The sequence below is a fragment of the Notechis scutatus genome, chromosome 14 (genome assembly GCF_049901735.1).
Source record: "Notechis scutatus isolate UNSWTSFEM ecotype Mainland chromosome 14, rNotScu1.2, whole genome shotgun sequence".
Lineage (NCBI taxonomy): Eukaryota > Metazoa > Chordata > Lepidosauria > Squamata > Elapidae > Notechis > Notechis scutatus.
In genome coordinates this window covers 9,374,739-9,390,631 of record NC_142022.1, presented here as the reverse complement: position 1 = coordinate 9,390,631, position 15,893 = coordinate 9,374,739, and the positions used below count along the sequence as shown (strand labels likewise).

Below are 15,893 nucleotides of genomic sequence, written 5' to 3'. Positions count from 1 at the left end.
AGGCGAAAGCTAGCTCTGGTTTCCACCAGGTAGCGGGTAGCGGGTGTGTGTGTGTGTCTAACTTTTTTTGAGGGGGAGAAATGGGACAATGTCAATTCCCTCCCCCCCCCTTCATTTCTTTTGCAAGCAATTTGGCTCTTTTGAAACAAACGATGTTAAGGCTGGATGCATTCATTCTGTGACAGCCCCCCCCCCCATTTCTAAAGCTACCTGTTGCAAAACATAGATTGGTGGATTGATGAGAGAGAGAGGGAGGGGGGGAGAGAGAGAGAGAGAGAGAGACGGGGGGGACGGAGGGAGGGAGGGAGAGATTGAACAGAACAGAATAACAGAGTTGGAAGGGATCTTGTAGGTCATCTAGTCCAACCCATCCCATCCCAACATAGTTGATAAATGATGATAGATAGATAGATAGATAGATAGATAGATAGATAGATAGATAGATAGACAGACAGACAAACAGATAGATGATAGATTAGATAGATAGACAGGCAGACCACTAGAGAGAGAGAGATGATAGAGATAAATAGATGATAAATAAATGATGGATGACTGATAAATGATGATACATAGAAAATACATGGATAGATGAGAGGGAGGGAGGGAGGGAGGGAGGGAGGGAGAGATTGAACAGAACAGAATAACCGAGTTGGAAGGGGTCTTGTAGGTCATCTAGTCCAACCCCCCATCATAGTTGATGATAAATGATGATAGAGATAGATAGATAGATAGATAGATAGATAGATAGATAGATAGATAGATAGACAGACCTCTAGAGAGAGAGATGATAGAGATAGATGATAAATGATAGATAACTGATAAATGATGATAGATAGAAAATAGATGGATAGGAGAGAGAGACAGAGACAGAGACAGAGAGAGAGAGAGAGAGAGACAGACAGACAGACAGACAGACAGAGAGAGACTGCCAGAAAGATATTTCAAGGCTTTCATATATCTTGAAATTTTAAACGGCATTTTATTCCAGAATGTTCTTCCTCCACAGAGATGGATGGATGACAATTCTCCATTTCTGGAGACATTTGCCAGCTACTTCTTCCGGAGTGTTGAAAGTGGTTTTTCCTTCCCCTTGCAGAGGGGTGGACTAGATGCCCTCGAAGGTTGCCTTCCCAACTTTATACAATTCTATAAAGCAATTTTTTTTGTTTGTTTGTTTGTCGGGTTTCCAAAGCCTCTCGTAAAAAGCCGCAGGCAGGAAATTGATTTCTGTCTTCCCCTGCAACCAGCCTGGAAACAAAGGTGATAAAAAAAAAAAAAAAATCCTCGGCCAGGAGGTTAATTTAAGTGGGTTTCTTTTCTTTTTTTAAGAGTTTGCTCATATTGGGGATTATGGTTGATCATTAATCCAGCATCCTGCCGAGTTGTTTTTGTTTTTTTGTTTTAGAGAAAGAGATTTCTTTGAAAAGGTCAAAAGTGATCGAAGTATCGAAGCAGATTCATTTTTCCACGGTTTTAAAGGCTTTCCAATTTTTCTCTTATTTTGCAAGAGAAGCTTTGCATTATTTCAATTCCTGCAGGCTGCTTACAAGCACAATTGGTTTAGTGACCGGTCAAAATTACGACGGCCCTGAAAAGAAAGTGGTAGCTCTCCCTTCACTGTGAGGTTCAATCCTAGATAGACAGCGATTTCTCTCTCTCTCTGGGCACAGTAAGAATATATACGAGGTGAGGGGTAAATAAATTTAATAATTAAATAAGTCAGTGGGTAGATGATAGATAGATATGATAGACAGATAAGATAGATTAGAAAATAGATGGATGATGGATGGATAGATAAATAAATAGGATAGAGAGACAGATTAGAAGAAAAATGAGGTAGATTGATGATATAGATGATAGATATAAATAGAAATATTATGAATATAATATATATATATTATAAATATATGTTATAGATATAGATATAAAGATAGAAGATAAAGAGAGGGATAGATGATAGAAATATAGATAGATGTGATATATATATATATATATATATAGAGATATATATATATAATTATAAATATATATATATGGATATAGATAGATGGATTAAATAGGATAGAAAGACAGATTAGAAGAAAAATTAGATTGATTATAGAGAGAGACACACAGATAGATAGATAATAGATATAAAAGAAGATAGATGGGTGGGTAAATAGATAAAGAGATGGGTAGAAATAGATGGCTAGATGATAGAAATATAGATAGATAGATAGATAGATGGATTAAATAGGATAGAAAGATAGATTAGATAGATAGATGGATGGATTGATGGATGAGACACATGATAGATAGATGATAGATATAAATAGATAGATAGATGGGTGGGTAAATAGATAAATAGATGGGTAGATAGATAGATAGATAGATAGATAGATAGATAGATAGATGATAGATAGATAGATAGATAGATAGATAGATGATAGATAGATAGATAGATAGATAGATGGATAGATAGATGGATAGATAGATAGATAGATAGATAGATAGATGGTTAGATGAGATAGATAGATGATAGATAGATAGATAGATAGATAGATAGATAGATAGATAGATAGATAGATAGATGATAGATAGAAATATAAAAATATGTATGTGTGTGTGTGTGTATAGAGAGGGGGGGAGGATGGATGGATGGATAGATAGATAAATAGAAAGAAAGATAGATGATAGATGGGAAAATAGGATAGACAGATAAGAAGAGAGATAGAGAGATAAGCAAGGAAATGGGCTGCAGGTTTAGCTAGCAAAGACAATTAATTCTTCACCTGGCCAACCAGTTTCTGCAACAATGCAAAATAAATCCTCCTTAAAAACAAGTTTTGGCAGGGGAACATGTTTTCCCTGTCAAAACCCTGGGAAAACTTGTTTTAGGAGGATTTATTTTGCATTTATTTCGCCCAGTTTTGGGAAGGGGGGCTCCACCCCATCCACTGAGCTCCTGCCATGGCAAAAGGTGGATTAAGAAATGATTGGAAAGGCAAACGCGCCCTCTACCGGACGGCGTTTGGCTCTGCACTGATTTTCACCCGGGGGGGGTGAAATAGAAAAAGGAAGAAAAATTGATTTTTTTCTGAATTTATATGAATGGGTCAATTGAGCCGCTTTTGGGTTCAACTGGATCCTTCCTCCAGTTATGATGGAAAGCAGAATTTTCTTTTTAAAAAAAAATTCAAAAAAATAAACCCAAATTCTGCACAATTAAATTCTCAGATAACACAAAAATTAGTTTTGAAACTCAGTTAACTTTATCCATTTCATACATACCATATAATGCAATGAAAGAGATGTCCAGTTTAAAAATAAAAATACATATTTCATGATGCAGTTTTCCCAGTCTGACTGTATCAAAGGATGCCCAGATTGCAAATGTTAAAAACTTAAACGCACGAATAATAAGCCAAGCGTCAAACTGAAGGACTAAAGAAAAATGTGCATCGGGTTTTCTGAATTTAAAATTATTTTGGACAATTTAGGGGGGGAAGGAAGAGAAAAAAATTGAAGTTAGCAGAGGATGGTTTCGATCCATCGACCTCTGGGTTATGGGCCCAGCACGCTTCCGCTGCGCCACTCTGCTTCTTGGAGATTCTTCTCTCTTTCGATCTATTATGAAGAACTGAAGCACATGCGCACTAAATATTTTCAAACCCTGAATGGACTACAGGTTTCCCGCCCTGCCCCTGCGCCGACAGTCGGAATCTCCCGCCCACGACTCTCTTTGGGATTGGTTAACCGGCTTCCCGCTCGCCGCCTTCCCATTGGCTACATTTCCCCCTTTGTTGGGACAAGCGGCCTTTCAGCGAGACAGACAGATAGAAGCACCAATAGCTCTCAAAAGAAGGACGGGGAGGTGGGGGGGAAAACCAAGCCCGCTGTCCCGATTGGTCAAAACGGGGGGAAGGGGGGCAGAGCGGCCCATCGCGAGCCCGCTTGCTCAGCCGCGCGTCCAATCACGGCGCGGCTTGTTGCGAAGTGAGTGAAGAAGAGCGGCGGGTTACCGGAGCAAGGCCGGGTGGCTTCTTTTCTCTCAGATTCCTCGCTCGATTTGCTTTTCTTTTTTTTCCTCCCGCCTCAAGCCGGAGTGGAGACGGTTCTTCCTCTACGGGAGAGACATGAGGTGAGGCCCGGAGGAGGAGGGGAAAAAAAACAAACAAACCTTCCTCAGCGGGGGAAGAAAAAAAAAAAAGCACGTGAAAGGACTACAATTCCCATCGTTCCCCCCCCCCGGTAGCTTTCGGCTGGGGAGACTTGGTCCCAGTTGCCTGGGCTAGCGGCGCCTTGACTACAACTCCCATCGTCCCCGAGAGAGAGCCTGGAAGGGAATTGTAGTCCCGGTTGGCGGGGGGGGGGGAGTAGAAAAGTGGAGCCTCCCAAAACAGCAGCAGTCTATCTGCTTGGAGGGCCCGTTTGGATGCCCTGAGGAGGGTGGGGGGCCCTTCTTGTTCAGAATAATAATAAATAATAATAATAGTAATAACAGTAATAATAAGGGATAATGATGATAATAGTAATAATGTTAATGATGGTGATAATCTTTCCTTAATATGATAGATTAATTATTATTGATTAATAATAGTGATCAATTAATAATTGACTATAAGCAGCCACTGCAAACCGGACCAGCTGATCAAGAGTGATAATAGTAATAAGACAAAAAGGATGAGGAGGATACTTTATAATTGTGATGATAGCAATTCTGGATCTCTAAAATAATTAGCTATCATTGATAGTGATCACAAAACAATAATGATAGCAATAATGCTTGTAATGATGATTCTAAATTTAATTATATTTTTTTATATTTTTATTCATTTTAGTTTGTAATTTTATAATTATAATTTCCAAAATGATCGTCTGTCAATCATTAAGGGTGATAATGACAAAATGATAATACTTATGATTATAATTCTGGATTCCCCAAATGATTATCATTAATAGTGGTAACAAATAATGATATTAATGATTATAATACTTATGACTATAATTCTGGATTCCCAATATGATCATCTCAATAGTGATAAGAAAATGATAATATAATGTATGATAATTCTGAATTTCCAAAATGATCATCTATCATTAAGGGTGATAATGATAAGGTGATAATACTTATGATGGTTATAATTCTGGATTCCCCAAATGATTATCATTAATAGCGGTAACAAGTAATATCAATGATTATAATACTTATGATTATAAGTCTGGATTCCCAATATGATAATCTCAATAGTGATAAGAAAATGATAATATAATTATGATCATTCTGAATTTCCAAAATGATCATCTATCAATCATTAAGGGTGATAATGACAAAATGATAATACTTATGATGATTATAGTTCTGGATTCCCCAAATGATTATCATTAATAGTGGTAACAAATAATGATATTAATGATTATAATACTTATGACTATAATTCTGGATTCCCAATATGATAATCTCAATAGTGATAAGAAAATGATAATATAATTATGATCATTCTGAATTTCCAAAATGATCATCTATCAATCATTAAGGGTGATAATGACAAAATGATAATACTTATGATTATTATAGTTCTGGATTCCCCAAATGATTATCATTAATAGTGGTAACAAATAATGATATTAATGATTATAATACTTATGACTATAATTCTGGATTCCCAATATGATAATCTCAATAGTGATAAGAAAATAATACAATTATGATCATTCTGAATTTCCAAAATGATCATCTGTCATTAAGGGTGATAATGACAAAATGATAAGACTTATGATGATTATAATCCTAGATTCCCAAAAGGATTATCATTCATCAGTGGGTGGGAGGAAAGAGAAGGAAAGGTGGTCTTTTGGGGTCCTGGTAGCTGGGCTTGCAGAGGCTCTTATCACCTCCCCCTCCCCCCCAAACCACGGAGGGGAGGGGCTGCTATGGGAGGGGCTATTGGAAGACAGACCCCTCCCTCCCCTCTAAAAATGCCAGATGCTGGGACCCTGATAACGTCCAAAGAAGACTTGGGCCCTGTTTTATGCTTGAAGAGGCGTTGGATTAGCTGCATGCAATGGACCCTCCGCCTGAGCTTGCAAGGTTCTGTCCCGAAGGCAAGGGGGCGTGTAGGGGGGTCTGGGGGGTCACCAGCCCAGTGGGGAGGGACGGCTGGCTCTCCTCCAGGCCTCAGGGAGCTTAGATGGAACCTTCCCAGCGTTTCCCGGTTGGGTAGGTGGGAGCCCAAAAGGGAGGGAGGGGGTTTGAAAGGCAGTTGGGAGAGTTAGCCATTTAGGGAAAAAAATTTTAAAAAATTAGAATTAAAATAAAAAGACATTTAGCCAAGCTGTGCCATCCGGAGACCCACTTGGTGGGCTACAAAATCCCTCTTGCAAGTATTCCAAGTTCTGTCCCAGACCCAGCAATGCTTCCCCTTTATGGTAATGAATCCGGTGCAGAAAACCACCTGTCTTCACTCATTTCCTTCTCTCCCCCCCCCTTTTCCTCCTGTGTTTCTTTCAGGGGCGACCGAGGCCGTGGACGCGGCGGACGCTTTGGCTCCCGGGGAGGCCCTGGCAGCGGGTAAATCATGGGGTTGGGTGGGGAGAGGGGAGGGCGTTGCTTAACAAAGAGGGGTGGGCTACACCCAGAGCAGCAAAGCCAAGCGACGTTGAGGACTCTGCGTGCTTTCTCGCTTCAAAATATCCAACCGTTGGCACGCTTTGCAACCAAGGAAAGTTAACGCCGCCCCGCTTGTAAGAATTGGCCTCAGCTTTCTGCGTTTCCTGGGGAGGGGGCTCTTGTAGGCTTTGGGGGACAGACAAGGCCGCTGTAGCTTAGCTGCCCTGCTGGCTTGATCACCAGTGAAGTTGTGCAAGGAAGAAGATGACGCTCCCTCTTATATCTATATCTATCTATCATCTGTCTGTCTATCTATCTATCTGCATATCTATCTCTGCATATCTATCTATCATCTGTCTGTCTGTCTATCTATTTGTCTGTCTATCTATCTGCCTATCTATCTGCATATCTATCATCTGTCTGTCTGTCTATCTATTTATCTATCTATCTATCTGCCTATCTATCTGCATATCTATCTATCATCTCTGTCTGTCTATTATCTATCTATCTATCTGCATATCTATCATCTGTCTGTCTATCTGTCTGCATATCTATCTATCTATCATCTGTCTGTCTATCTATTTATCTATCTGTCTATCTATCTATCTATCTATCTCTCTGTCTGTCTATCTTTTCACCTGTGTTGCTCAGCCAGAGTGCATTCACCTGGCTCAAGGCCTGATCTTGCTATAATACTCCCATTTCTGGCAGTCTTCACCTAGCCTGGCTTTGCGGTTAAGAATCCACTTTCTTCTCCCAGCAAACTTGAGACCTGCTGGGGTGCCCAGGATGGAAACTCCCGTGGCTGTTTTAAAGCAGGGGGTCTCCAACCGTGGCAACTTGTGAGACTTGTGGACTTCAGCTCCCAGAATTCCTCAGCCAGCTTTGCTGGGAGTTGAAGTCCACTAGTCTTAAAAGTTGCCAAGGTTGGAGGCCCCCTGCTTTAAAGCTTTCAAATAAATGGGGTTTCCTCCCCAACCCACCCCCCCAAAAAATCTGGACCTTTCAAAACCAAAAATAAATTAATACAGAATAGAGCTGGAAGGGGATCTCGGAGGTCTTCTAGTCCAACCCCTTGCTCAAGCCGAAGACCCTATAAACATTTCAGACAGATATGCTTATCCCACCTCTTCTTTAAAAACCTTCCAGTGTTGGAGCATTCACAACTTCTAGTGGCAGGTTGTTCCACTGGTTCCCCTGTCAAGAAATTTCTCCTTAGTCCCAGGTTGCTTCCTCTCCTGGATTGGTTTCCATCCATTGTACTTTTTATTTTATATATTGTACTGTATATCCATCGGTATTTTTTTTGATTCTGGTGGCCTTCCCGGCCCATTTGGCCCATGAGTTCTGTCTCCATCCTCATGGCCTTCTGTAGAGAGAGAGAGAGAGGAGCGGGCTCTGAACCTCCCATTAAAACTGGCGCAGAAGATCTTAAATTCTTTTTTTTATTTCCCCCTCCCCGCTTCCCCATCTCTCCTTCCCCCCCGTTTCCAGGTTCCGACCTTTCGTACCTCACATCCCCTTCGACTTCTACGTGGTAAGTGCTGCCTCCAGGATGGTTTTGGAAAACTTTTCTTTTTTTAAAAAAAAAAAAGATCGAACTGGGCCTTCTAAAATAAAGGCTGGAGAGGGGAGTGGGGGTCCCAAACCCAACCGCCCCCCTCCTCAAGGGGATCCTTTCTGCCTTCAGTGCGAGATGGCCTTCCCCCGGGTAAAGCCGGCGCCGGATGAAACCGCCTTCAGCGAAGCCTTGCTGAAGAGAAACCAGGATCTTGCACCGTCGTCCGCTGAACAGGTGAAAAACTTGAGCTTAAAACTCTTTTAATTTCCCTATTTTGGACAGGCAGAGAGAGGGGGGGGAGAATTAAGCCCTTTAATGCTCTTTTGTTTTTGTTTTTTCTTCCCCCCTCCAAACCTCTTCCAAATTAGGCCTCCATTCTTTCACTGGTCACCAAGATCAACAACGTGATCGACAACTTGATTGTGGCACCGGGAACGTTTGAAGTGGTGAGGCTCCTTCTCCCTTAAGAAGGAGGGCTGTGGAGGATGGGTGAGGGAACCCGTGTGTGTGTGTGTGTGTTTACCAAGCCAGCGTAACAAACCAGCATTCAGGCAGCCAAGGGTTCGTTAAAAGTAGTTCTGGGAGTGAGTTTTCTTGCTTTGCGTCCCAGGGTGTCACTTCAGCTGTGGTGACATTTACACCGTAGCCGTGTTTAATCAAATAACAGAATAACAGTGCTGGAAGGGACTTCCAGAGGTCTTCTAGTCCAACCCCCCTCAGGCAAGAAAACGACGTTTGATTCATCAACAACTTCTTTGATCGCTTGCAAACCGAAGCAGTTGTGGTTGCTGCAAACTCATAATAATAATAATAATAAACTCAGTAACCTGGTTCCTATGTGATAATGTCGGCCTCCTTTAGCCTTGATTGACAGTGTGCATTTCCCGACTTTTTCCCGACAAGCCCCCAAAAAACGACACCTTTTGCCCGCCTGAAAATCCTAATTTTTTTTCCTCCCGCCTATTTTTCTTCCTTTCATTCTTCTTTCTCTCCTTCCCAGCAAATCGAAGAAGTCCGCCAGGTGGGCTCCTACAAAAAGGGCACCATGATGACCGGCCACAATGTGGCAGATCTGGTTGTGATCCTCAAAATCTTGCCCACGTGTAGGTACCCGGGGTTGGGCAGGGAGAGGGAGGGAGGCGGGATTCCGGGAAGGTCCCCGTGTCCTGTGTCCAAACTCTGCCTTCTCCCTGCAGTGGAAGCTGTTGCTGCTTTGGGAAACAAGGTGGTGGAGAGCCTCCGGACCCAAGACCCCGCGGAAGGTAAGCAACGGATCCCTCCGACTTTCTCAAGAGAGATCTCCTCTTCCCCTCCCGAATACGGGATCTGTAACATCATGACTTAATTTCCTTCCAACGCTCACATCCAATGCCCTGGTCAAAAGGGCCCAGCAGATTTTATACTCCCTGAGGTTTCTCAGAAAACAACAACTGAATGAGAAACTGGTGGTGACCTTCTACCGCTGCACCGTAGAGAGTATCTTAACTTACTGCACCTCTGTCTGTTTTGCCAATTGCACCAGGGGCAGATAGGACGGCGCTCCAGAGGGTGAACCTCATTGCCCAGAGGATCATGGGTTGCCCTCTCCCCTCTTTGGAAGAGATTTATAGCTCCCGCTGCCTTAAGAAAGCTCAAACCATCTTCAAAGATCCATCTCATCCTGGGCACCCTTTTTTTTTTTTTGGAACTACACTTAGCAGGGAGGTGATTCTGGTGGCCTGGCATAGAGAAAAGAGGTGGACAGCTGTGTGAAGAGTTTGCACCACCTGCGCTGCAATTGTAAACTATTCCATCTGACAGATGGCACAGGATAATATAATAGATAAAATAAAATATAAAAACAAGGACAAATTGGCTATTTGATATGCCTGTTTTCGGGTTGCCATAAGCGGGAAGGGGGAGGGGAACCTGAAGGAGCAATACGGCAATGAAAACCAGAAGTACATTCCAACACTTATCTTACAAAGATTGTAGCCTGGGCTGTCGGATCTTCTGCCCGGGGAAAATCCTTCATTGGAGAATGTGATTGATGACACCCAGCCCATGAACTGGCCTTGTTGGAGGAGGATGCCCGGATTCTGGCAGTTACGCCAATTAAATCATGAACCTCGAGCCGCACTCCCGAAACTAAGAAGGATTTATCTGAAGCTACCATTCTACGTCCGGCACTAACCTGGGCATAGCCAACTCTTGAGATAAGTAATTCACTGTCACTCTTGATCCTGCTTCCCCCCCCACACCCCTCTGGGTGTATCGTCCAATGAAAAACGTCCATAGCCAAGAGTCATCAATCATGCTCTCCAATTATGGCGGAAGCTTCAGTCATCTAATCGGTCTTTGAAGAAAATAGGAATGGAATGGACTTTCGATTCCACACTGCCGCCTGCTCTTTGAAACTCCCCCTTCTTTCTGTTGTCGACTATAAAACGTGTATACCAAATATTTTACGAGTTGACCTCTGATTTATGACACACCCAGGAGGGAAAGGGGAAAACGGGGTTGCAGGTGACCGTAAATTACGTGTTGGCTTCATGTGGCTCAATGCAGGCATGTGTTGCTCCTAATAAACCTTTTGGATTCTTTTGAAGCTAGGCTCGAGGCTCATAGGGCAGTCGCCCGGACCCCTGACATACCGAATGCCATGTAGAACGCGGAAGGATGCGCGTTTTGTGTTTTATTTTTAGAGTTATAATGTCCCCCGAAGATGGCATTTCGTTTCATTGTCCGGGGGTGCGAGGCCAATGAAAAGCCAACTTAAAACTTCTTCCTCTTCTTGGCCTCGCAGTGCTGACCATGCTCACCAACGAGACGGGCTTCGAGATCAGCTCGGCGGACGCCACGGTGAAGATCCTCATCACCACCGTGCCCCCCAACCTTCGCAAGCTGGACCCCGAACTGCACCGTAAGGACAGCGGGCCGCTTCCTCCCTCGGGAAGGAAGAGGCGGGTCGGGCTTAGGACAGAGTACCGGGGAGAGAGAATCGCACGCGCAGTTGGCAAGCTTGGAAAATCCAAGGTTCCCGGCCTGCTCTGGGGAGGTTTCAAAGCGAAGAAGCCAAGTGAACAATCGAATATTTCTCCCTCCCCCAGTGGATATTAAGGTGCTGCAGAGCGCCTGGCCGCCATCAGGCACGCCCGCTGGTTTGAAGAAAACGCCTCGCAGTCCACGTGAGTTTTATTTTTTCCTGTTTTGGTTTGGGATGGGGTTTTTTGGGGGGGGGGGGGATAGCAGGGAGCTATTTTCTGTCTTTGTAAAAAGAAGCCGTTGTTATTTTACCCTGCCGTTCTCAACTTCTCTTTAAACCTAGTTTTGGGCCGCCTTTTTAAAGTTGTTTTCAAAGGGGGCTGTCAACTCATAAAATATTCCTATGCTTGTTTTAGTAGTTGCCATAAAAAAAAGAGGGGGGGGGGAGGAAATCTGGAAGAGAAGTTGGAAAGCGGGAGTCACATTCCAACTCTTTTCTTTAAAAAGGTTGTAACTAAACTACCGGAGCTTTTGCCCGTGAATATATTTCATTGGAGAATCTGATTAATGACACACCCAGGAGGAGGGAGGGGGGGAAACAGGGTCACGGGACTGTAAATTATGCACCCCAGAGTCGGCTTCATCCAGTATGTCGCCTTTAATAAATCCTTGGAAGTTTTTTTGTTTTTTTTAAGTTTGGCTCGAGGATCCTGATTCAATTAGGGCGATCTCTGGAATCCTGACAGCGGGGCGTTTGCTGAGGTGTGGGGCTAAGCGACCCTCAACTCCCCGGCCCCAAAGTCTTGCATCAAGAGAGGACACCCCCTGCCCTTTTCTTTTTCTCTCCTTGCAGGGTGAAAGTTTTGATCCGCCTCTTAAAGGACCTCAGGATGCGCTTCCCGGGATTCGAGCCTCTCACGCCGTGGATCCTGGACTTGCTCGTAGGTGTCAGAACCAGTTGGGGGAGGCTTTAAAGAAAACTTTTGAAATTCCCAACCTAGATTAGCTAGTTGCGGTCGAGAGCTAGCTTTCAGCCTTCCCTCGCCCCCTTTGCGCGGCCTAGAACCCAAACTTGAACCCGCGTCTCGCTTTGACATTCAAAAGCTTGAGATCAGCAGAATTCTTGGGAGTCAAAAAGAACCCAGCCCAAATAATTTAATTTTTGCCCCCCCCCCTTTTTTTTTTTTTTTTTTTCCCGGAGAGCCGCTCCTGGATTTGAAGTCCAGCCGTTTTGTCACTTTCCTGGTTTTAGCTATAAATATTTGCCCCTAAAATGAGAATCGTGGCCACCGTCCCACCAGGCGAAACGTGGGCTTTGTGAGGATGGGGAAATCCCATTGGCCTCCCGGAGATTTCTCCCTCAATGGATTTCGGCTCCCAGGCAGAGAGAAGTGGAAAACCAAACCTTTTCCTCTTCCTGAGTCCAAAGTCTTTTTTTTTCCCCCTCTTAATTCCAGGGACACTATGCTGTGATGAACAACCCAATTCGACAACCACTGGCCCTCAACGTAGCTTACAGGTAACAGCTGCAAGGTACCTTCCCAAGAGTTGGAAAATAAATGAATGTGTGTGTGTGTGTGTGTATATGTGTATATATGTGTGTGTGTATATATATATATATATATATATTTGTTTTCTTATATGTATATATATATATGTATATATATATATGTATATATATGTGTGTGTGTGTGTGTGTGTGTGTATATATATATATATATATGTGTGTGTGTGTGTGTGTGTGTATGTATGTTATGTTATGTTTTCGCGGTTGTTTGTATGGTATTTAGGTTTCTTCGGTATTTTCTCATGTCTTAATAGTTGTGCTTTTAAAATTATAGCAACGTTTCGGCCGAATCTCATCTGTCACCCTCAGTTTTGTGTATTGGGTTTTTTCTTAATTGTGTGTGTGTCAGGCTTTGGCAGCCGTTTCTGTTTGAATTTGGTGCTGGCTTCGTGCTTTATTTGAATGTTGTTTTTTTCTTCATCCTGATTGATATACATATATACATACATACATATATATAAAAATAAGACATGGTCTTATTTGCGGAGAAACACGATACCTATATCTGTGTGTGTGTGTGTGTACCAGTTGAAGAATTAATTGTCTTTGCTACCTAAACCTGCAGCCCATTGCTTATCTCTCTTATCTGTCTATCCTATCTACCCATCTATCATCTAATCTATTTATCCATCCTCCATCTCTCTCTCGCTCTCTTTCTGGGGATTAAAAACAGCCACACTTTGGATTCCCAAATCAAGAGCAGCCACGGAGAAACTTTTTTGTCTTTTCTGCCTCCCTCCCTCCCTCCCCCTTCCCAGGCGCTGCCTTCAGATCCTGGCGGCGGGATTGTTCCTTCCCGGTTCGGTCGGCATCACTGATCCATGTGAGAGTGGGAATTTCAGAGTCCACACTGTTATGACCCTGGAGCAACAGGTTAGCATCCTCTCTGGTCCCCCTGCCTTAAATTTGGTCACCCTAAAAAGCTGGTCACTTGTTCCTGCCTGGATGTCCCAGTTAGATCATCAGCCTCATCGCGTGATCATATGGCCGCACGTTTTAAAATGTGGGGTGTTTTGTGTGTCGTTTGCAGCTTTTGTTAGAAATTCTTTACATTTATTTGGCCCAGTGGTTATATAGTCACAGATTTTAAATGTATGCTTTTGTGTGTGTGTGTGTCTGTCGTTTGCAGCTTTGTTAGAAATTCTTTTATTTGGCCCAGTGGGGTTAGATGTCCCCTTAAATACATCCTCGCTGTGTGATTGCAGTTGCAGATCTTAAAAGTTGCGTCATTCAGTAGAGTTTTGTTGCAGATTTTCAGTTTACTTTGTTGTCACTGCACCTCGTGCAACACAATCGAACGCCGTCTTCGGTGCACACCATGACCATGAAAATAAAACACAAACGTACATCCTTCACATTCTATGCAATTGAATTGACAACCCCTGATATTGCATTAATATTGCACTATACAGTAAAATTCGAAAGAGCTACTGCCCTGGGGTAGAAGCTGTTTAAAAAATAATTTTAATTCACCATTTTAAAAAAATTGTGTCGTTTGCTGGTGTCAGAAACTCTCGTTTATAAGCCTGGCTCAAGCTTTTCCGTACAGCTTGTTCAATGTAAGTGGAAGAGAGGCAGCCCTGGGTGGCAAAAGCCGTGAGGACTGTGAAAGGTGGGCTTAAATTCCCAGTCTGAAGCCCCCTCCTCAGGACGGCCTCCGTCTCTCCCTCCCTCTTAGGACATGGTCTGCTACACAGCACAGACCCTCGTCCGCATTCTCTCCCATGGAGGCTACCGCAAGATCCTCGGACAGGAAGGAGACGCCAACTGTAAGTATGGAAGGGAGGTGCTGCTGCACACACACGTACGCACACACACACAGAAACGGGCGTGGAGGGGTGGGCTGGCGCGCCCCTCCTGGACCACGGACTTTCCTCGCTTTTGCAGATCTCGCCACGGAAATGTCCACCTGGGAAGGCGTGATCGTGACCCCGTCGGAGAAGGCTTACGAGAAGCCGCCGGAAAAGAAGGAAGGGGAAGAGGAAGAAGAGAACCAGGAAGAGCCGGCCGCTGGCGAGGAGGAGGAAAACATGGAAACTCAGGAGTGAATTGGGGACCTCAGGTATCTTTTGAGCCCCGTTGCTGCTCCGTTCTCCCTCCGTGGGGCGGGAAAAGGGGTCTTCCCAACATCCTCAGGTGGGAGACCAGTCAGGTTAAGTCTTCCGGACGTCCGCCTCGCTCTTCGTCTTCCAGGCGTTGCCAAAAATCGGGAGCCACCAGAAGCTCGCATTCCTAGCCAGAGTGTCATGCCCCATTTGGGGTCTGACTCCGAGGGAAGAGATGGAACAGCTGACAGGGAGTGGGAGTGTGGCTCCCGTGGCTGTGGAGGAAACTGGGGAAGGGCACAGGCCGGCTGGGCATTCAGAGGAAGACCCAGGCCCACCCACTCTTCATCCTAGGGCACGCAGGGAGGAACGGATAAGGGAGCAACATGGCTTACGGGGGGAGGAAAGGGCCCTGATCTCCTTCATGGGCTGCAGCTGGGAAGATAGGGCAAACTGCACATGGCAAAGTTGCTGGAAGCAAAGCATGTTTTCTTCTTGTCGGAGCTTGTCGGTGTTTTGGCTTCCTCCCAATTGTGGTGGCAGTCTGCAATTAATCATCTTTGCCGTAGTAATTCCTTCAGTGTGGTGGGTGTTGAGTTTTATTTTTATTATTTCGAATTAACTTTACTTTGGGCGCGGGGTGCATTTCCTCCCTTCCGTAAACTGTTTTCTTTAAGAGAGTTTGATATCCAGCTCTGGATAATTGGGACATTGGGGCCAAGTTGGAGGCATGAAAGGGACTTTCTTACTATTTTTGTGACTTGGGTTATTTTTGTGTCATGCCCCGGGGGGGGGGGTCATCCCACAGGGCCCCCATCCCACTGGGGCTCCTCCGTGAAATGATTGGCAGCCCTGACTGCGACTTGGCATCCTCCCCAAAGAATTAAAAATAATAATAATAATAAAAAATCGTGTTTCTGCCTTTTCAGGGGAGTTTCTCTGCCATGCCTGAAACGAGATCGGATGAGCCAGCGATCGAGTCCTCCCTTCTGTTCGCTGCTGCTTCTTTTTCTTCTTCAATGTCTTTGTTTTTATAACTCTTTTACCATTAAAATGGGGTGTTCCTTATAAAACTAGCTGGTGTTTCGTACGAAAGCTTTGTGATTCTTCGTCGCACCCAAGGCGGCCTCTGCAATTATCGTTGACCAAAAATAAAATAAAAATACA

At 44.0% G+C, this 15,893-nt stretch overlaps 1 protein-coding gene, 1 non-coding gene and 1 pseudogene across 2 annotated transcripts; 1 reads left to right on the top strand and 2 right to left on the bottom strand.

The window, feature by feature from the left end:
* Positions 1–1,577: 1,577 nt before the first annotated feature.
* The window catches only part of LOC148129538 (uncharacterized), a 58,471-nt pseudogene continuing 44,155 nt past the window's right edge, over positions 1,578–15,893 (bottom strand).
* TRNAM-CAU (transfer RNA methionine (anticodon CAU)) lies at positions 3,509–3,580 on the bottom strand. Its single transcript has one exon. It is a non-coding gene; the product is annotated as a tRNA-Met (tRNA).
* ILF2 (interleukin enhancer binding factor 2) lies at positions 3,968–15,799 on the top strand. The gene is given in 16 exon segments (XM_087943147.1): positions 3,968–4,120; positions 6,491–6,550; positions 8,084–8,126; positions 8,280–8,384; positions 8,519–8,596; positions 9,151–9,253; positions 9,347–9,412; positions 10,936–11,052; positions 11,240–11,260; positions 11,263–11,317; positions 11,968–12,055; positions 12,572–12,633; positions 13,440–13,554; positions 14,360–14,450; positions 14,569–14,743; positions 15,656–15,799. Coding segments are annotated over 15 exon segments (1,170 nt in total). The 5' UTR covers positions 3,968–4,115; the 3' UTR covers positions 14,730–14,743; positions 15,656–15,799.